Below are 23,692 nucleotides of genomic sequence, written 5' to 3'. Positions count from 1 at the left end.
AGATTCTGTGTTGCAAAGAATCTCATCACAACATAGATTAACATATGAATTGTAGAAGATATGGCAAATATATTGTAACTTAACAGTCCATGTAGTAATGAGCACAGCAAACCACAAGCATGACAGAAAACTACCTCTTGGCATATTTTAAAACATTAGATTACATTGTTCCCGAGTTTGATGATTTAAAAAAATGAAGATGAATCAAATCCAGCTTGGATTCACTTTATTCAGGTAAATGTTACAGGGAGATACAAAAAAGGATGGATATGTCCATCTCAACAAACCATGAATTAATGAATATCCACCATCAGCAGTCATTCATAAACTAATCATTAAGTTTGACTAAAGGGTCAGAATGCACTTTCTTTCAACACAAGTTGAATCTGCCATAACCTACACACACACAAATAGTACAGTGTTTAATTTGCATCGACAAATGAATTATCTATATGTACAACCTTTGTTTATTTGTATTCGAATTGAAGATGCCTCTCATCACATGCACAAGGCAACATTATGGACAAAGAAAATACAGAGTGGATCTTTGGATTTAAACTTTATAAACTATAGATAAATCTCAGAACTACTTTAGTCTGATACAATGGTAAATACTTACTACTATTCATATTCCATTAAAATCAATCATGACATTATAATTCTCATCTAAACTTAATGCTGTATCATGCTGGTAACATTGTAAAATTAAAATAGGTATGGTATATTTGAAATCCAAATTTTAACCACATTTTTGTTTTGACTAAAATGTCTCAAAAACAATGAGCCCAAAACACACATCAGGTTATCAACATCTCTTTTTTCCCCCACTTAGACATATTTAGGTACTGGCTTCAAAATTACAGAAACAGAAGGACAATTTAAAGACTGCAAACAGTAGGGCTAAAAGAAAACGTTAAAGGTATACTATGCAGGATCTTTGTTAAAAAAACAAAACAATGTTAAGTCCCCTACAAAATTAACCCCTCTAAACCACCACTTTTGACTCTGTCTGTATTTTTTCTTTTAATTTTGTTGTGTTTAGGACATTTATGGGCATCAATGTTGGGACACGAAGCCACAAAAATATTGTAGAAATCTCGTCCCAAAACAAGAGTTAATCTGGGGTTTACTTTCAGTTTTATAGAGCCAGGGAGGAGGTGCTGCGTTCATGTTTTGTTTACAAACAGAAAATGCCAATTCCGGCATAGTATTCCTTTAACAGACACAGATCAGTATTTCAAGCATTTTAAAAAGGGTCTTACACTCAACAAAAAAAACTTCTTTACCAAACTAGAACACACCTTTCAAAGGACAACAGATCCAAGCTGCAAAACCAGCTATTAGCAAGGGCGGATTAAGCATACACTTAAAAAATATAATTATTCAGCTGCCATACTACAAAAAAAAGCAAGAGATGTATTTACAGAAAAAAATAATTATATTTGATACAAGGGAAGTATCACAAATCATTAATGAAGGACTCTTTCATGAACATACAGGATGGAAATCTGCTTCTACAAAAATCGCACCACAAAAGATATTAAAAATCAAACATTTAGGTAAATTATTAGGGCAAGTTTAATGACTTAAATTACTTGAGGAAGTTTACAGCTAAGGAATCTCATATCCTTTACAGACAACAAGAGGGCTGAACCAAGTAATTTGATTGGATAAAGATGGTATCCAATTGCCAACATTTGGCTCATAAAAGGCATTACACAGGATCATAAACACATAAGCACAGAGTGATTGTATGCTTATTGTCAACGGAGCACTGATATGCACGAGTGCAAATAATTACAGGGTCAAGTTCTTTATGGTGTTTCTGTAAAGGTGACGTGATGTAATTTTCTGATATATACCTTATGATTATGCTGGAATAAATAAGACAATATGTGTTCATAGGCTTGTAACCGGTTTTGAGTGCACAAGTGTACATTAAAATACACTGAAAACAGTGTTAATACCACGTCGTAAATAAACTCCTGGAGCTAGTTAACAATCTATTTGCCTTGTTTTTAACTTTTTGTATGTATTGTATAATACTTTAAAAGAAAAGCATTTTAGTCAGGGCAGCTGTGTAGGTTTTATAGAGCTCATAATACTCAATGAGAAGGATTTAGTGTACTGCTGTCATGATCATTTTTTGCGAAAGATCATTCTGAAATAAGACCCTCTCAATTTATCACAGTTAGTAATGAGCTTGATATGAATTCACACTCCAAAGAAATGCCATCTGAAATAGGCCCAGTCTGCAGGTTTGTAATATTGACAGGTTTTAATATAACCTAATTATATTGTAGGTATTAAAAAAATGTGTCCTGGTAAAAACACAGGATGAAACGTTTTTTGTTCACTCAACAGATTGAGTCGAGGAAATTGGTAACACTTGCAAAACATGGATGTAGAAGAAGAACTGGATACAGTGCTGCCACTCAGACTTGAAGCCAATATTCCTTGTGGCCACTTGAGGTATTACAGAAAAAAAAACAACTGTGGCCCAAAAGGCATTTTTCCGCAATTTTCATAACAGCAACAGAGTCCGCTGTTAAACTTTTGCCAGGACACCTCAAACTGCAAACAAAGTCAATTATGATTCTATTATGATTTATTTATTTTAACCATGGATGTTCTACATTTGGTTAAGTTTCCTTGAGCCAAGAAAAGAGATTTAAAAAAAATCTGTATGGGCAACAGGGAGAAACGCATAACACTGAAAAAGTAAACCTGGAAGCTAGAAAACTTTTTCGGCTTATGCATCAGGCAAACATCTCCCCTTGAACTGAACAGGCGCAATATTTGGTATCAGTATCCAGTTCTCGAGTACATCCATGCAACTAGGTTACAGCTGCACGTACCATGTAACTATATGGATCTTAGTTTCCAGACTATATCTAGATTGAATCTTTTTATTTTTAAGTGAAATGTTTTATAAACGGTTATTATTTTTTTCATTGCATGAAACAAAACATTATCCCTGGGTGATGCTGGCCAAGTTTTACAAAAATTCTGTTACTGCATGCTCTGCTGCAGGAGTTGCTATGACCAAACTGAATGACAGAATTAAAATAAAGCAATGTTGACACCTGTACAATATGTAAAGATCAATTACGCCAGACAAATTCATAGTACAATCTGTAAACATATTTTGCAAGCTGAAAATGCCTTATAAAGCCAAACAGAATGTAAAATAAGAAATAGATATATATTGTCATTGTCCCCCTGTATCAGTTGTCTTGTCCATCCTTAGATACTGCTTTCACACAAAATGGTACTCTGATTTATCTCAGTTTACATAAGAGATATTTAAAGGCACATTCTGCAATATCTCCTATTGCATTGTTGACTCAACAAGGACACACAGTGTTAGGGATGCGAAGCACCTAAAACCAAGCTCATCCAAGATCAAATTTTAAAGCTGTAGCACCAGCAGTTTGCAACATGCACTGACAAAACGTGAGGAAAGTAAGATGTGGGCATGCCGATCTCACCTTCTATAGGAATGAAAAGGAACAGCTTCTGTTACTTCACAGTTATACCACTGGCAATTGTTGAGTGACTTTTTGTAGTAATATAAAAAAAGTTATTGCAAACCTCACAAATGACTGCTTTGTTTGTGAAAAAATGGGAAGAGCAAGAGTCATATAAAAATATGACTAAGTTGACTAGTTTGTCTTTGGCTCGGAATACTTGGATTATGTTTTCTCCAGTTTATATATCTGTTATTTATTGCAGCTATAAAAATCTGCAGGTGCAACATTTATTCCCTGCAGGTGGCGCAAGTGTTAAAATAGGAGCAGCTATTTTGTTCCTGTAGGAAAGCAATAGACATCTGCAGTTTCTTATCAGTGGTTCTATTACTTTCCCTACCTATAGGCAGTGCAGACTGGCATGCAATGAAGTGGACAGCTTGTGTGCTAAACGTGAATGAAAGAGTTTGTGATTTACAAACGAGCTCCTGGAAGTGCTTCGCATCCAAAATGAAACCCCATGACACCTATATCATTAATGGCTTTACCCATTTTTCAGCACTCAGTCCTTCTGTTCTCTCCAAGTCATAGTTAGCAATGATGACATCATAAGGCCAAGTAGGAAATCTCGCTGACTGTGCCTTTAAATGTCTTGCGGGATGCAAAACATAGAAACGCTTCAAAGTACAAGGTTTGTTACTTCTTCTCAATCTTCAGTGTTTGTACAAAACTCCAAAGGTCCTTGACCACCTGAGGAAGGGGAGAGAGGGATAACAACAGAACAGAAGAAACAGAAATGATAAATAAATCTTCCAAATGAAGTGCTATGCTGCATTAGACATATGACTCACTTTTACTACAACAACGCACTTGTGCGTCTCGCCCGTGGGAACGCTGAGTTTAGACGGGGCTGTTGGGGAACGACGAGGGGTTGGGTGGGGGCAACAGTACATACCAGAGTATATGACTAGGTGCTCCAGGTCTGACAGATCTCAGCCTTGGCTGATGAAACCAAAGCACTTCCACAGATGTTTCTACACACTGGGATCAACAAGCTCTCCCCGACCCAACTCCACCCCCACTCTTTTCCTTGTCCACCCAAGTCTTGTGCCGGTCTAAAGAGCTTTCACCTGCTCTTATAGTTGTATATTTAACATTTAAACACTGCAATGCAATCACAAATTAATGATCAAAAGCCCTTTTCAAGTCACCGCTTTCTTACACAAAAAAAACACAGCTTTACTGTCCGACACACTGTCTAGAATCATTCATTCTGTGGTGATAATCTAAAGGGTTTTGGGTGATTAATTCAAGCTCTGCAAAACAACGTGCAGGGGCTGTTGTTTTTCTTCTGAAATGACAAGAAAAGATTTAAGTCCTGCATTTAGGAAAACCCTCTTCTGGGCTGGTCAAAGGCCTTGAATGTGAAAGAGACTGGTACCATCCACATACCACCAGTCCCTTCATTAAGGCTACAAAAGACACACACTCCAGTAAATCACTGAGAAAGAGTTTGGCTTGGCAGGTGTACTCCCATTCCATCTCGAAAGAGCCCACTGACACAAAATGATTATAATTCAAAGGGAGCACACTGTGCTGGAGAGACATTTAGGGCATAATGGACAGTGCATGGTATAAGGACAGTGTGGGGAACAATAATGTATTCCGGGGTATCTATCACGGCAAAAAGCTCTTAAAGCTTGAAATGAAGGTTGATATAAATGTGTCTGTGGCTGCAAACCAAACAAATCCCCAAGGCTCTGTTTTTTTAGGCAACATTCATAGATTGCTGAAGCAAAAAAAAGCTGGAAAATGATTCAAATTGCACATGATGTAAGAGCAAAAAATGGAAAAACTAAAGACCAATCTCATATGTCTCATAATAAGGCCCCTCAAAGCCATGTGCGATCAATAAATATGTACATAATACATCAAATGACTCATGATTACTTACTTTTTTGTCTGAGATTTTAAAAGAACTCTTCACATAATTCTCAAACTTCTGCTCGGTCTTCGGTAGTGGTTTTCCCTGATGAAAAAGGCCATTAAATCATCAGCTTAACCGTGCGTCAGACATTCAATTAAGAGTAGTAATTTGCAAAACAGGATGACAGCCTTACCTCCTTGGCTGCCGTTGACAACTTGCTCTTAATCTCAGTCAGATGGAGAGATTTAGACGGGCCAGCCTGGGGTTTGTCTTTTCCTGGGGCAGGTGTCTTGAAAAATATATCAACTAGATAAGAAACACTGATTGATATGTCAAATAGAAAGAGATTCATAGAGTTGTAGATGAAGAGATAACTTCATATTAGGCTGCGATATTTCTTCTTTTACACAGCTCTTGCTTTTATTTTTCTCTATTCTTGTTTGAACTCAACACAATTGGTGATGAATCCATTTGCTGACCAATAGGCCGGTCTGGACTACAGCCCTATCATGACCCACTTTGTCTGGCTCTGTGTTTACCAGCTTGGCATGGGCAACCAGCTGGAAGAAGATAAAAGCATGAGAAAGGACAACAAATTCTAGACTAATTACACCATCTTTTTTTTTTTTCAACAAATACATCAGGTACAAATTATGTTTTTATTGTTTGCAAGCAGGAGAGGGCAAGCCCTGACTCTCCAATGAGTAATAGTTTGTCAAATGTGTTTTTCCACTGATGTCAAATCCGAATGACTGAAGTGCAAACTATTGTTGTGCTTGTTTATTTAATTAAAGTTACGCTGACATTAAATGAATCACTTCCACAACAAACACCTTTTTTTCCTGTTTGACACTTGAGAACGGTCAAGACTAAAACAATTGGGTCACACGCAAGCCCTCTTTATCACTTTGGTGACATGATAGGTGCCATCTTAAAACATTAGAGTGTCCACTGTGTCTGTAGAGAAGAGAGCAGCATGAGCAGTGAACCAGCAGGGCCCACAGGTGTGTTCAGACCTGGGCAGTTGAGGCCCCAGAGGTCCTCAATTAGGAAGTGTCTGAATGTGACAAAACAACACCACACACACACGCCATACGCCGTGACTGCATGTTACACAAGCCACAGAGCTTGTCCCTACATGTAAAGCCAGTGTGGAATCCAGAGAAATTGCAGGGTTTCATTGATAGCCAGAGACACATTTGAAAGAAGAGTGGAGCCAAGTATAAAGCAACTCTGTAGCCCGTGAGTCAAAAAACAGTAAAACCTCATGAGCAAATGGTTGTCCGGTAGATTGATTTTCTGTTTGATTGCTGACTGTTTCTACTTCATATCAATATATTATTCTACACTGCAGTTAAGCAGGTAAGTGGGTGGAGAAAGGAACAGATAATTCCTGGGTAAAGGTCTCTATTTCTTCTGGAAATCACACGCATCGTAAGAAGGTTTTGTTTCAATTTCTTTGCATCAGATTTAAGCTGTTTTTGGTTACATTTCAACTCACTGGTTCCAAGTTTTTCAGCAGTTTCAGGCTGCCATAAACCCTGACAGGTCATAAATGTAGGCTATAGGCCGGTCTGGAATGGATGAGTGAAATCGAAAAGCAACTTTCTTAACAACCTCCAACTTGAACTGCTTGTTTGGATGAAAGCAACAAATCAACAAACGTCATGTGTTCCTACTTGATACTTCAAACACCTTTAGCAAACTTCAGGCCTTGAAAACCAGGGTAAGGCTTGAAATGGTTAAAAACAGGTGGAATGATCTGGAGAAAATAAGTTCTTCCTCTCGTTTGAAAAATGCAATCATCTGTCCCTGTCCCCAAGAGATCTGCATTTTATAGCACAGATCAAAAGGTATAAAATGAAGAAAACCTTGACGCACACACATACCACACTGCAGGAAAAAAAGAGCACATATGCTGCTGGCTCTTGGCCAGACAAATGTACTACGTATTTATTATTTATGGGAAGCTCTCGACTTCCAAGGGACAGCTGTGGACCTGAAACAGCTGATAAACACACAACGCCAGCAAGCTTTTTCATCTGGACCAGACACTGATTACAGATGCCACAAGACATGGAAGTTAATCACAAGCATACTATCATTTGATGCAGTGTCTTGTTTTCAATCCAGTGCAAACACATGGTGTGACACCTTTGCTCATCAGGTCTGGCCAGAGATGGTAACTGACATTTTGTTGGAATGAGAGCTTTGGAGGGCGTTGTCTGGGGATAATGTCAGGTCACTGTGACTTCAATCCTTTTTTTTGGACATTTTTCATACAAAACAGCTCCATTTGGTAGTCATGGTTAGCCAACATCCTTACACTCTCGGGAAAAGTAAATAAGCACTAACAAGAAAGGCACCTGCTGTAACACATGTCAATCAGTCGCTAAAACAATGACTCACACCCTTTTGGGATAAGCCTGAGTGAAGTGGTATATACTTTATGACTGTGACGTGTGCTTGAAGGCATCAACTTCTCCAAACCCATCAATCAAAAGACACCAGCTGCAAGATAAAGTTACTTCAGATCAGCACAACTCGAGTTAGACGGTTCTCATGTCGAGCATGTTACGCAAGAAGGTGCAGCTACATGCTGGGCTGCGAGAGGTGAGAACTGTGGTCCTGGCAACACATCTGACAACCCAATCTAATGACCAGTCACCTGCGTTTAGTAAAGAAAAAACAGACATCCACGCCCGCTTCCTCGCTCCTCAGGGGCATCTGGAAGCGCAAGCTGCACCAGACATCAAACGCTGGTAATGAGAGCAATTGGGAGAAGGTGTGTCCAGGAAGTGAGGGGTGTGAAGAGGTTGTAGAGAGGGAACAGTTGTTGTGTAGAAGTGGAGAGGGGATGGGGGCAGTTGCAGCTCCACGGGCCAGAAAGTTAAACTGGCGGGATGGTTTCGGCGGTTCAGGTGCCCGTCGGCTAATCCCCCAGAACATTTTAAGAGCCACTGTGTTATGTCTGGACAACGGCCACTACAGAATGAGCTACACTCTCCCGCACAATAAGAACCCCGGCCCTGAGGGGAACCACTTTCTCGCCTCAGGAATTCAGCAACATGCTAAAAATTTACAAAACTTTCAATCAAAACGTCACATAAGAAATTAAAAAATTCAAACATGCTCTGGGTTTTTTGATGTTTAGCATGTTTTATAGTACAAGCCTGCAGTATTTGCATGCCAACACACAATGTCTAATCTGAACCGAGTTTCTGTCCAAGTTATTTTTATCACACTAACATGCCTTGTGAAATGTGTAAACTTGCAGGGGAGCTTGCCAATTTGTATTCTCTGATGTGTCTGTGTGCTACAGGGAGTCGGGGGGGCATCAAAGGTGGCTGCAACTAAAGACGGCGAGGTCAGGCCAAAGGGGTCACAGGTTTAAACCTTGCCCCAGGAAACCCGTTTAGAGGTCAGGTGTGTTTGTTTAAAGAGTGGCAAAGTTCAAGCTGTGGGTTTTGAGAGGTGGCTGTCCAACACATTCCATCCAAGAAATGAACTATCAGGTTGAGCTAATTGCAATGTGCATTTATCACATTCCTTGGCTGTCGAATGGGAAGGCTCTCCAAGTCTTCTTTCTTTTTTGGCATCTTTTAATTGTGAGAGCTAATAAATGAAAGCAATTATCCTTGATTATAGACACTGTGTTTTCTCAGGCTCAGGTGTGAGCACAATTTATTTAACACAGTTATTTGTAGAGGGAGTTTTAGTTTCTTTTTAGGTGCACTGCATTGTGAAACGCATTTTGCCTGCAGGCCTTATCAGGTTCTCACTTCAGACATACTGTGAGAAATGAGACATCCATGTCAGCTTGCAAAGAAATATTTTTCATTTGTTGCTCTCCACTGCTTCATTCTCATGAGATTGTATTATTTTTTGCCTATGTTGACACAATACATTAGGTAACACCATATCCATCTTTCAAAGTTGCTTTGAAATTATTTGGTACATGAATGCATACTTTGTTTATTCCTTAAAATGCTTATTTACACCATCCACCATGATTTGCATACTTTTGAGACTGATACATCTTTCATTAGGAATAGAGTAACTGCAGATCCAATTAATCAGCCAGATAATGTCTGGCCCATGACACAAATCTAGCCATATTTCTTCCAAAAAGAAAAGAAACAGGCATAAGATGAGAGTTAAGAGTGGAATATTATAAGTTAAGAGTGGAATATAATAAGAAGGGTGTATTATGGATAGAGGGTTTTGAGGTATCATTCAATGGTTTTCTGTATGGCTAAAAAAACATACCCATATTTTGTTAAAATCTTAAAAATCAAACAAAATAAAGGTCACCCTTCCTGTAAACCTGTGTTTCCCATCCAATAAACAGTGCTGAAATCTCTTAGTTGAGCCAACCCCGTTCCTACAGTATGTTAGTTGTCAACCAGCTACTTAAATAACCACGAGTAAACAAAGCTGAACAGGTGATGCAGCCTTTCCTACCTTAATCTGTGGTTTGGCTGCTGATCCTGATGGTTTTCCTGCAGGACAGTTTTGTTTCACCGGAGACTTGTTGGGCTTCTTTGCGGAAAACTCTGGACTCTGAGGAAGCAAAGAAAAAGAGTATGATCCCTTTGTTCTTAGGAAACAATTTAATTCACCAGTCTGCTTTACTTAAATGCTCATAAAACAAGGAAATAAATATCTAGATTTAAAAAGGGGTGGCAAGAAAAACAAGCTTCCTGTTTTCGTCTTAAAGGCTCATAAAATGAATTCTAAATGAATCATCATAGGAAACAAAACCGCACATGAGATGACAGCAGGGGCGCTGCAAGTTAAAACGAGAATTTAATCAACACTATTTCAAAGTACAACTTAACTTTGAAGTACAACAAGACAGATATATCGGCCTTTCATGGATAAATATCAGTATCTGTGTGTATGGGGTCTGATATGCCCCAATATGAAAACCCCTTTTAAAGTATAATGCAGAATATGATGCTTGAGATGATTTAGAAATGGGATCTTCAGTCCATAAATTTTCCAGCAGACAGCTGAACAAATAAAATGGTGTTTTCTCTTTCACCTACAGATGGTTGAAAAGCAGTGTAGTGGAATACATAGTATGTAAAATGTATAATAAATTGGTCGGAGTACCTTTGCATAGGCATGTCGGTGCAAAATCAGTACAAAATACACAAAGAAAGGGTCTATTTTCAGTACAGCTCAAATATTCACAACATTGATATACCAATATATAATCTGTAATCAGTGGAAATGTGGCATTAGTTTCAAACTGTGAAAGTGGTTTCTTTCCACACTTTCCTCCCGATATGTTATGCTGCATATTAAAAGAACTTTTTCTCTTTGAGGCTCTGGTAGTTGTGTCATGTTGTTTTGAAAACTCCCATATCAAAGCTCTGAATGCCAAGCCTCTTTTATGGCTGACAAATTATAATTGGCATGTAACATAATGTGAACCACATTTTTTAGACGTGTTTGCAATTGTGGTTAATTTTCTTCAGCCTTTGCCATGAGGTGTTCGACTTATTTTCACTCACCCCTGAACGCTCATAACAATATCAAAGCTGCATGTGTACACCATTGATAAAATCATGAACACATGATGACAAAATATTTACATTGTGCAACAAAAAACAGCAAGAATGACGGCATAGTGTCATTCTAAAAAGTTATGTTAAGAATTAATGGGGATTTCAGAAGCATTACTGCAGCCAAGTTAGATTTTATATGTAATCAGATATTATCTCCCAAGCTCCACAGACATATGAAAAGACATAGGAAGCATTCGACAAACTCTGTAATTTGTCACTGATTAGATACTTAGTACCCCAATAACTTCACGTCACTGTTCTTCTCCATACTGGAGGCCTTTCTGTCAGGTCTACTGCTCTCAGTAACCTGTGTAATTACCTTGTAATAGCCAAGGCAAGTACCTGCATTTCCTGAGCACCAACCCTTCCTTTGGAATGGGCTACAGGTGTAATTGCCTGTGTTGACATAACTGCTACAAGGCAATTACACATGTTGTTTCCAAGAGCAATGCCTGGTAAGAGAAGATGCTGTAAGCTTCTTCTAGTAAGGCTGCAAAGCTTTTTTTCCACACCTGAAGGATATTAATACACAAAGGACAGATTCTTCAGACTATTCATAGATGCACCCCAGTGTATAGGATCGGTGTTTTGAACTCAGAATGACCCAGTTTTTAGATGAGTTCCTTGGGGGTTAGCCGCTCCCCTTTCTGTGTTTATTATAATAGTCTTTCGCCAATTATTTTAATCACTTTGCTTCAGCCATAAAGTAAAGTACACCACGAAAGGAGTTTTTATCTTGAGACTAGATGAAAGTCAGCTACACGACTGTTTACAGACCGATGAATGCACGGTAGTCTCAAATCGCTCTGAGATGTTCAACAACGCAAACTATAATGTACTTTTGCCAGTTTTGGACCGAACAAAGGAGTCTTCTTAAATACCAGTTAACTCAGTCATTTCTTAACAGTGGTTGTGTTGTGTTCTCAATGCCAACACTGGCACTGCGAGGCTGCTCTGTTGCCAAAATTATGATAATTGTCTCAATTAACGATGTAAGATTTACTTGTTGTGGCAATGCTGTCAAATTGCAATTCTAACATCTAAACACAAGGCACACGTAGGCCACATGCCTCAGGGCTCTTATTTTGTAACACACATCCAATGTAGTCCAAACAAGAGCTGAAGATTATGCAACATGAACATGTTTGCTCTTCACAAAAAGGCAGAAAACATCAGAATCTTGTGATGGAAACATCAAAAGGGGCAAACCTTCAACTGAGAGTAACTGAACCTTAAATTGAGCTTTGATCAGGGCTTAGTTTCAGTATGTTATGGCTGTCAGTACACCTGAAAATATATATTATTTACATTTAATAATGTTGATTAACAGAAGAACTAACAAGATCTAAAATTAGCAATGTTTCCAAATTTCCAGCTTGATCCAAAAATATCAGATCAGAGAATAAGTTAACTAAATTAAGAATGAGATGCTGACCGTCCATAAAAAATGCTATGGTACATTTTGGTTGGTACTTAAGAGTGATGAAGTCTGATACGACAAAAAAGGGCATAAAAATGATGACATATTGCTGAATTACCAGGCATAAAATAATATAATTGCTCCCAGCCCTACTTTCTACAGTTTTGTGCTTTCATTGCTTAAGAATGAGACAGGATAACTATGGAGTTAAAGAGAAAAAGGTTGAAGGAAAAAAATGAAGGTCAAGGAGGGGAGGCGTATGAGGAGACTGAGGTGGAGGTTTTAGAGGAGAAGACAACAGAATAAATCAACAGGTGACAGAAATGCTCAGCTGTCATCTGACCCTGAGGCAAGGATTGGCGCTCACGTCGCAGGTATGCGCATCTGCCCTGCTTTGATCTTTTGCCTGGCACAGTTTGCACTTGGATAGCGTGTTTTTCAAAAAAGACAGGAAAAAAAAAGAAATTACAAACAGACACAGACGTAAAAATGAGGCAGATACACACATGCACCCACACACTTGCAAATGATTGTGGTAACACGCAAAACAAGTGTTCAAAGGCAAAGGCCAGGTGCAAAGCTGAAATGGCATGAGAGACGATAAAAAGGAGCAATCATATTAACAGTGGGATGACAGAGGGACAAAGATATGCAGTGTTACAGAAAAATGGGGGAAGATGTTTCCCATAAGTGGTGTGTGTGTGTGTGTGTGTGTGTATATGTGTGTATGTGTGTATGTGTGTGTGTGTGTGTGTGTGTGTGTGTGTGTGTGTGTCTGTGTTCTCTGCTGTACTGTAGTTATGTACTGTTAACTTTCCAAAATGTGAACATTTTTGCAAGAATGCATGTGTACTTACATAAAGTGTACATGTCTATTGCACATTTGAGCTTGCATGTGTGTGTGTGTGTGTGTGTGTGTGTGTGTGTGTGTCTGAGTGTGTGTATAGAATAACACAGTGCCGTCTAGTTGGTGAGACGGTGAGAATTCAAGCAGATTACAGAGGAGAAATCCGATCATTACGCCACACAGACCCTGTGTTTTACTCGTGGAAAACAGGTGGGTACATGAGCGAACAGGATGAAAAAGTTCCATGTTTTGTCTCATACGAGAAGGTGGACGGTCAGTGAGTGCAAGCATGGGTAGGGCCTGCTTAAATGAAACGCTACTATAGGATACAGTCTGTGGGAGTTTACATGATGTGGGAGAAACAAAAACGGGGAGAGGGCAGACTGCAGCGGTACAGAGGAATTTTTTTTACACAAGAAAAAAAACTGAGGACAAGCCCGTGGCTACCCTGACACCTGGTGGACAACAGGGGACAATGTTATTAACTACAAATTGAAGTTTGGTGGCCTATATGGACATTTAGTTTGTTCTGAACAGTAATGCAATGGTTTTTGATCACAAAACTTTCAAAAATGTCATACAGATGTGCAAAAAAAACCTTCCCTCCTGATAATATTGAAGGTGGAATTAACATGGCTGTAAAAAATAAAAGCAATTCAAGTCTATTTAACTAAACAAAGTCTATAAATCAGAATCAGCTTAATTGGAAACGTATGTGTGCACGTACTAGTAATTTGACTTAGTTTTTCCTCTCTCTCCTTGTACAAAAAATACAGAAAAACAAATATAGAAATACAGAAATATAAACAATATTAAAAAATAGGGGGAAAAAAGACATAAGACACAAAAAAATATATACACGGTCAGGGTTTTGAAATTCATAAACTAAAAGAACGAGTCGGTTCTATAGGCACCATAGGCTCTCAAACCATGTGGTGCCTATCAAATGTAAACAATTTTGCTCTTATACCCATAACTGTAATATTGAAGTTGCATGTTAAAGAACAGTTCAAGTTCGAATAACATTGTTTCATGTCACCAGATGAAGAAAAATGAGAATCAGTGCAGCAAACTGCTCCACTGAAGATCTCAGTTACCATGTTGTACTTTTAAAAAATTCCAATTTCATGTCTTCACACTCACGTCTATGCAAGTCATAAACTGTCAATGTTGAATGTGATGTAAAGGATAATACCCTGCCATGACATCATATGTTTGCATTGAAATATCCAGCTCAATATAATATACTTGTTTTAAAACTGTCACATATTTGTATCTATTTCTATCTATTGAACACAAACTGCAGTTTTCTGTTTTTAAAGTTTGACACTGTGGGTTCTTCCTCAGACAACTGCACCTCCTCAATACTGTTCGTTATTTCTATGATTTCCACTCTGATTTATGAACATTTATACATGTTTGGCATCAGAATCAAATAATGACAAAAAAGTGTAATTCATTTCTATGTTCCACTCTGTGAGGGAGCCCCTCACGGCATCCTACAGCCACCATCAAAAGTATTTTGCAGATACAATCAAAGTTTTTAAAAAGCAACAAAAAAGACCAGGCTTACCTTTTTTAGCTCTTTTCCGGCATTCTTCTGAGGCTTCACATCATTTTCATCGCTGTCATCTTCATCATCACTGCAAAAAAGTGGGAAGAGAATAACTGTTACCTCAAGTAAAAACAATATGACAGAGTTGCCTCTGCAGAAATGCAAGAAAGAGTGCCTAATATTAGTTATGCAATTATTTGGGAAGGTACATGTGAGTTTCTTTGAAACAGTGGAATTAAACTTTAAATTGAATAAAGGTACATACTCATCATCATCCTCTTCGCTGTCATCTTCATCATCGTCAGAATCCATCTTTAGTTTTTTCTACCAGGAAAATAAATAATCTTTTTTCAGAGTTTTTAGAGGTCCTTGTAGAGAGCATTGTGTAGCAAAAACCAGTATACTAACACTACTAATATAACTAATTACTAATATTGACTAATTGTGGTAGCTTGTTTTCTCACTAAATTCACTCAATGTGACAATAAACAGTGAATTGTTTGTCTGAATTTGTTATTGCAAGGAGCAAATGAGCACAACTGCTACACAGACATTTTTATAAAACATATTTAATCATTAAAAAGTAAACTGATATTTGACTGAAGTTAAAACACTGAGGTATCTACCAAAGGAGGCTTCTTCCCAGACATCAGGCTTGCAGGCCGCTTCACCGGTGACGTGTTGTTCTCCTCTTCTTCATCCTCTGAATCCTTCACACCTACAACACAAACACAGGTTACTGGCACTGCACAATGAAGCATCCCGTTTAAAACAGATTTACCTGGACATTAAAACATATCAGAAACAGAGAGTGATATTTGTCTATATCTAATTTTTTTAACACTGTTTGTGATACAACAGTTGTTTTTCTAGTATAAAAAATGTTTCTCTTTTATTTATTAGTCACACCAAACCAAACTGTACAGAAATAAACCAGAATGAACAAGTTCCCCCAAACTAAAAGTCTGAAGGAATAAAATGGACATTTCTTGTTTTATGGGTCCAATAAATTAAGCTCCATTAACTTCACTATATTGATATATTGAGTGACCGAAGGACTTGAATGATGTGCTGAACTGTTACCCGAGCCATATTTTGTTTGTGTGTGTCTGTAATTTTAAGAAAGGAAAAGGCCATCAGCAGCTGTTGCCTTAACACTCACTAACAAAATGCTGCCCGCTGATGTGAACTGGCCCAGAGCCGGACTGGAGACGGAAGGTAACTGGAGGTGTGATCTCAAATCCACCTAAACTCATCTGAACAAGAAAAGATAACAATTACAAAAACAAAGTCATTGTTAACATCCTTTTTGCATATTTTACTTAATATAATGTGAAATGTGTATTTATACTGATTTCGGTATGCTCCACAGTATGAATTAGTTTTCTTTTTTTTGTGGGCCATTTCATTAAATATGAAAAAGGCTGAAACAAAATTAGGCATTATAATCAATGCATATCACCTAATAAATGTACCTCTCTTTACTGATTTATCATTAAGTAGTCACTTAAATACTTCACAAAATACTATTAGCGAAGGTGTTCACTCACAGAGGGCAGGACGGACGGTTTCAGGACAACCAGTGGCACTTTGGTCGTTTTTCCATCATAAGTTAGGCCTTCGACTTCCACCATATGGAACTTATCCTCAGCCTCGGCTCCCAGACACACCTGAAAGAGCAACACAACAGACTTCCATCAACATGTCTTGTACAGCTCAAAAAACTTATGAAATGCCTCCAGTAAGGGTTATCTATCAGAGTTCCAAAAGGGTTTTACAGGCCGTATGACCTTGTGTACTAATGAAATACTTTTTTTTTTTTTTTTTTTTTTAGAAGGGAAGGACAAGACAACTGAAAGTCTAGAAACTCAGTTTTGGTATCTGCTGCCACAAGGTAACTTACAGATACTACATAACATGCCAACATACACCTGCCTATATTAACTCTGTGCATACATGTGCACAGTATGAAAATAACATACGTGTTGACCAGTATTTGAGCAAACATAATGGATGTGCATCTTAGGGAAGTAGTGTATAATGCATTTATTTAATGTTCACTGTTGGTAGTTCTTTTCAGAGCAGTTACGTGTATTTGATGGATATGGATGGATGGATGGATGGATAGATAGATAGATACACACTGTTAAAATAATTGCCTAAGTAATTTTTTGTCAAAATTGTTCTATGTGCCTAAATCATCTCCTTGCCAGCCACCTATGGTATAATCGCCTACATCATCAGTTGATCACGTCATGTGATTTTACCCCTTTAAGATCTTCACTTCTTTGACGATTGGCCACATTCATAGGCATCAGATAAGAACCCAGCAAAGATGAGCTAGAGGGAGATTGCTTAGTTTATCAGCGCTTTATTGTTGACACTAATATTGGTAACACTTTACTCTAAGGTGTCTGCATAAGAGTGACATGAGCGTGTCATAAACATGACATGGGATGTGTCATGAACATTAATGACACTTTGAAGTAACATTAATGCTCATGATACTTGTCATGTCATGTTTCTGACAGGCTTGTGTGACTCCTATGTAGACACCTTCAAAATAAAGTGTTACCATATCTTGCTTAAGTCACAAAGGCACGTTCAAAAGAATGCCTAAGTCATTTATTTCTCTTAAGTTACATAATTTACACAGTGTTATTAGTATGCCAATAGCCATCCTTTTTGAGTGAAATGATCAATAAATGTCATATGTTACACTTTTGGTGAAGTTTTTTGTGTTTCCTGCAAAACTTGAGTTAGGCGATTATTTTAACAGGGTGACAGTATGTGTCGTCCTTACTGCTTTGAGTGACAGCTGTTGCTCCGTATCATCGTCGTCTACGTCAACTTTGAACTCCCGTTTGTCCGATTTGAGGGTACAACCTGAGAAAAACGATACGTGCAACGTGTAACTGACCTTGTGTTTGCACTAACACACACATGCACACAACAGTTTGAGAATAAGGGGTTTACTATTTGCTACAGCTGCTGTATGTCCATGCTTTGCTCGGCTAGCTAACAAAAGAGCTGAATTGGCGGGAGTAGGGGCAGGCAGGTTAGCCAGCTATTTCACTCTATTCCTCCAGCTAAACATATCAAATGGCTATTTGTGCAGGATAACATGGTAGTAAAGCTGATTGTGTGACCGAAAAAAATATAGGTTTGCCAGAATAAGAGAGCTCACCAAACAAGTACATTTGTGGTCTGCTCAAATCTGAGATATCGTCCTCCATCTTTGTTGTGGGTGGTTACGCTTCCGTAAACTGCTGTGACGGACACATCGTCGAGCCAATGGAAAAGGAAGACGTAACCAATTTTAAAAGCACTTCAGCCTATGGAATTAAAGATTGGGCGGGGCGAATAAAACTGATGGTTCTGTTGGATGAACACTAGATGGCGCTTTGGTAATATAAATCTTGATCACACTACAAGTAAAGCCTACATCGCGCAATACATATACTGTACATATAAAAAATTAGGGGGTGGGGTGGGGGGTGGGTGGATAATTTAAATATAAAACAAAATAAGAAACATAACTATGAAATACGTATTAAAATAAATATAATAAGACAAATAAAAAAATGAAACAATTAAAATATAATGAAAACATTAGAAACATAAGTATTAAATCAGTATTCATGAATATAAAACAATGAAATACATTAACTTATTAATGTTAATATATTAAAGGTTTGACTTTATGCATTACAAACAAATGCTATTCGAAAAATGTTTTTGGTTTATTTAAATTCATGATGGTTACATTTCATTAAAATGCCAGGAAATTAATAGCAAGACTTATCATTAAGACAACAAGATGGCAGCAGAGAATGCAAATCATGTTCATTTGAATACCAAGTAGCCTTTCTAAGTAGATAAAGGCAGATAGAGTTGTTTTTTGCCCAACCACCAGTTTTCTAAAAATCTGCAAGCTCTTTCTACAGTAGTTTATATCTTACTAATTTGTTATAGCTTCCTCAAAAAAGCTTTTCAGCTTTTATATTAAGATTGGGAAATTCTCCCTTATGCCTATCACTTAATGTGCTGTTTGGACTAAATAAAAGAGGCCTTTGGTCAGTAATATTAAAAGTGCAGCCCAGGGGGCAGTTGCAGCCTTTGAAGAGTCTTCTGTGGTTGTGTTAAAATATTGATAATAAAACGGAGAGCCATTGCCGCCTCAGATATTGCAGAGAGGAGACAAGTTGGAAACTTATTTAAACTACGCTACAAAATATTTTTTCTCAATTGTTTGTTTGAGGGGATAAGGCAACAATAGTGTGTAAGTCCTATTTTTGGTTTGTTGATTGAAATTATAATCATGTATTCTATTTTAAGTAAGGTATAATACAAATCAGACAATTCATTATGTAGCTAAAACACCAAGGGTCTTAAACATTCCAGCCTAGTAATAATACCATTCTTTTATTGTAAGGACTTTTTTGACACTTTTTATTCCTTATCTTTCTCTCTCTGCAGCCCTTGAGGCTTCGATGATTAATTGTGGCACTACAGGCTGCTTCTTATACTCGCAGAAGCTTGAATTTAGGACACAGTAGTTAGATAGACTATTCACCCACTGTGTGCTGCAGGCTTCTGACCTTCCAGTCCAGCACTGACAGATTTTTTTTGGCAGCCTTTGCTCTTTACTCCCCAACTACTTGACTTTAGTCCACACTGGCATCTAAACCAAAATGTCTGAAATCTAATTGTGAAACAGCAGCTGAGTTGTTTAATTATGAAATGTCTTTCTGACCTTAATGAATGCCTCAGAGTGTGTCAGTGGCCGGCCCGTATTGAGCAGGTGTTGAGTCACTGATCCGCAGTACCAGTATTATCCAAAAGGAATGAATTGTCTTCATGCATGCCTGAAGGCTTTAATGTGTCACAGACTGCCAGGACACGTCTGCAGGCCTTCTCATGGCAGATATGATGTTATTGTCTATGTACTTACTCAACACATCAACTCTGCACTTTAGTACAGATTGCTGAAGGTGTGGGAACATAAAAAGTTGCTTTTTTATATGTATGTGCATTGACTAGCCATCTTCTATCACCAAAGAGCCTATTTCAGTGAAAGAATACATTTTTGTATTATTAATTAAACTTTAAAGTAGCCTATTCTTCCTGGAATCCCTGTCACCATCAGAGAAAAATCACTCATTTTTTTTTGCCTTACCACTTACTTTCTATTTGGCACTAGCGTAAACAGGAAAATGTTCATATCGATGTGCGCATGCACTCTTGCAAACATGCATACCTGTAACTATTTCTACATGTACATGTGAGTCAGTTTATGCACGTACTGCAGGCGTGAATGAAAGAGAATCATGAAAGCGTGTAATGTCAGCAGGTTGAGTTAGCTCTGGAGTCTCTGTCATGCCGACAGATTGCAGAAAGAATTCTTCATTCTTCACTCGACTCAGCTGGACGTGACTCGATGCTCCAGGATTTTCCAGCTGAAACTTATTTAATAATATCAAATCAATACGTATCAAACGTACAACCAGAAGATGATGACTTACAGTGCAAACTCATTAATATTTTGTTATATGGTCCAAACATTATAAATTGGTAGATTTTTTTAAAGAGAAATTTTGCTAAATTGAATGAAGATTACACCATAATTTTTATATTTTTAAAATTCAGATTACTTCTTGTCCTTTTGATTCAGATGTACAGCCAAATCATCATATTTACAGACAGTCTAAACCCAGGAGGTCTTGAATTAAAGGAGCCCAGGACATGATGAAGAATAATATTTGTTTCCCAAACAATTATACTACATTTGAAGATAAAATAACAAAACTAAATAACATGGTACAATTATATTTATCATTAGAGCATGTTGGTCATGATGTTTGCTGATTGATGAATAGATTCCCTGGAAAGTTGTGAAATACCCATTATGTAAAATGTTTTTATTTTGCCAAGCTGACTCAAGTCTGATTCATCAGTTGAAATGTTTTGACATTAAATGTATTTAACTTTTCACATCAAATGGAGCAAATCTAGTTTGTGATTTTCATCGCTTCATTCTTGACCAAGCACCAAAGGGGAAATATACAGATCATTACACATTTTAACAGATGCCGATTATTGCAGAATTGTAGATTTATAGCAAACAACACAATACTTTCCCCTTTACAGCAGAATTCATCTGCAATATGTAATCGTTATTTTTCAAGTAACTCAAACTAACAGGCCATGGCAGCAATTTAAAGTCAACAACCATAAAAGCCTTTCGTCAACAAAGCCTCACATGTCAACACATTGGCAGCGATCTAATAGAGTTTGGCAGTCGGAAGCGGCCATTGCTTTCCTCCAAAATCTACTGGCTAAAGCAGCTGTCATGGCCTGAAACTGTTTGATGGGACTGCAGGCTGATATTATAACATCTGGTATAAAGTATAAAAATAAGTATAAAATAATTTAAACATCACATTTACATTAGATGAACAAATGTGTCACTAAAACACTGTGTAAACAAGCTAGCAGCAGCTACACCTGCAAAGTACAGCATTTTATTTTTGTATATCATGAATACAGTATATGACTAGAAATACATTTAGAGTATATTACTGTATTCTTGTAAATTTACACAATACTGCTCCCAGTTTTGTCAGTAAATGACTGAATATTTACAATACACTGTAAAACAAGTATGTGTAAATTCACAGTAAATTCTAGTAAATAATGATTTGCTCTTAAATGGTTTCCAGCTTTGCCTGCAAAGTACTCTATTTCTTTAGTTTCTTACTGTATTTGAGAAATAAAGTGCATAATCAGAAATACATTTGCAGTTTAAAACTGTATTTACACAATGCTGTGTAATTACAATGTTTGAATATTTACAGTACACTGTAAAACTTTCCGGCGTGAATTCACAGTTAAATCCTGTAAATAATGGCATTCTCTGAAGTAATCACATTTTGTTTCTCCCAGATTGCATTGCAATAAACAGTGTATGACATATAGTAGAATACTGTTCAGATTTCACTGTAAATTAACATCTAAGGTTTACAGTGTATGGGATACTGATAATACTTGTGATCTGAATCATGTTGTGGGACGATGTTCCAAGCATGCATGAGCAGGTCTTTGCTTATCATATAAAAGCAGTATTTCCTGTAGACGTTTAAGTTATGGTTATGATTACTGTTGGAAGTTTATTTAATATTTCTCTTTGATCATCTTTGGGAATGCAGCAAATTATTGATCACCTTAGCTGCTGTCAGTGGTGGAATGAAACAAAGTACATTTACTCAAGAACTGCACTTAAGTATTCAAATTTTATGTAACTTTACACTTCAACATTACATTAAGAAGCAAAAATTGTACTTTTTACTCCACTACATTCAGCTGACATCTTTTGTTATTTTTCAGGTCAGATTTAACATGAAACACATGAACTATTTAAAATGATTATGCATTTGTATAAAATAAACAGTTAAAATTAGCTCTACTTTTACAACATTTAAATGTTGCTTACATAAATGCATCAATAATAAGAATAAGAATAATACCATAATATATTTAGAAATGTAATCTAAATTGGTCCATTCTGCATAAGAAGTACTTTTTCTGTTCATACTTTAAGTACATTTTGATGGTAATACTTTTATACTTTTACTAAAGTTTTTGAATGCAGGACTTTTACTTGTAGTGGAGTAATTTCACAGTGTGGTATTAGTACTTTTAGTTAAGTAAATGATCTGAATACTTTTTCTACCACTGGTTGTTACCTTTGTAGCTTAGTTTTGGACTTTGGCGTTTCTGAATAAATTACATAATATTGCAAAGTGGAGGACAATGAGGACGTCTTTAGGAATGAAACCATTTAATGATCATTAAAGTCACAGCAGCTGCACGCTGATATCTCAAGAATGGAAACAAGTGACGGGAGCAGACAGAGCGTGACCCAGAACACAACAGCATATGTGGTGAATAGTTTTTTGTTGGTGGCCCTGTTCAAAACACAGTGCTTGATAGGAAGTCTGATATACCCTGAGACTCTCTTGTTCATCTTGTGTGGTGACATTTTATTGGATAAGGACAGGGCTCTTTGGTGGTGTGAGAGAGAGAGAGAGAGAGAGAGAGAAAGAGAGGGGGGTGAGAAAAAGAACTGACAGAGCCACGACAAGAGACGAGAAAAAAATCTTTAAGCACCTGTAGTAAAACACAATGCACGCTTATGAAAACAGAAAAGAGAGGAATTTTTCAAAAATGGGCCAAGTCACGTCTTCAAGGCATCCGAGACAGAGAGATGAAAGCACCAGGGAGCGGAGGAAATGGGGGTTGAGGAGGCGTCACCTGGAGAACTGCCTGCCATTGACAGGATCCCAACCAGGCAAGACGCCCTAAAAACTGACTAAACATCGGCGCTGTGTTGTCGAGAGAAGTGGAGGGTTGTTGGGGGTGGCTGCAGTTGCAGACAGCTGTTTCGAACCACATCATCAACCTGCTGTGAGAATCCAGATGCTGCTGATATCCAAACAAAAGGCACAAGATGTTTACCCTGGAGTTTGCAATACTAAGTATGCCATAAAGGTGATAGGTATTTGTCAGCAGCAGACACGGCCAAGATTAACAAGAGCCTGTCGATTAGATGTGGAAGAGAGGAGGCGGGCGCGGGGAGGCCCAATTCCTGTGACGTTCATGGTGGCGAAGGCTCATTTACGAGCAAGGAACCTGAATGATGTGTTTACTGTGCTTCCAGATAGGACGTTTTTTGTTATGACTTGAGTGATAAGCATTTTCCTGATAGTATGGACGTGGCGATAACAAATGTTTACGACTGTCTGGTGTCTATGTGGCCGTGAATCACCTAGACAACAATGGGAGCCAATACCAAAAAACGGTGTGGCTGCTCACATCAAAAAGGGAAGGCGTTTTTT

At 37.7% G+C, this 23,692-nt stretch overlaps 1 protein-coding gene across 1 annotated transcript; it reads right to left on the bottom strand.

The window, feature by feature from the left end:
* Positions 1 to 209: 209 nt before the first annotated feature.
* Positions 210 to 18,055, bottom strand: npm1b (nucleophosmin 1b). The gene is made up of 11 exons (XM_059346132.1): positions 17,983 to 18,055; positions 17,599 to 17,681; positions 16,346 to 16,465; positions 15,958 to 16,051; positions 15,422 to 15,513; positions 15,061 to 15,119; positions 14,814 to 14,883; positions 9,862 to 9,960; positions 5,591 to 5,686; positions 5,425 to 5,499; positions 210 to 4,220 (listed from the first exon to the last, which is right to left on the bottom strand). Exons 1-11 carry the CDS (start codon positions 18,029 to 18,031, stop codon positions 4,167 to 4,169), a joined length of 891 nt encoding a protein of 296 aa, XP_059202115.1. The 5' UTR covers positions 18,032 to 18,055; the 3' UTR covers positions 210 to 4,166.
* Between the last annotated feature and the right edge of the window lie 5,637 nt (positions 18,056 to 23,692).

Source organism: Centropristis striata, chromosome 12, assembly GCF_030273125.1.
Source record: "Centropristis striata isolate RG_2023a ecotype Rhode Island chromosome 12, C.striata_1.0, whole genome shotgun sequence".
In the NCBI taxonomy this organism is placed as follows: Eukaryota; Metazoa; Chordata; class Actinopteri; order Perciformes; family Serranidae; genus Centropristis; species Centropristis striata.
The sequence above is the reverse complement of the archived record's forward strand: the minus strand, read 5'-3'. Positions and strand labels throughout refer to the sequence as shown.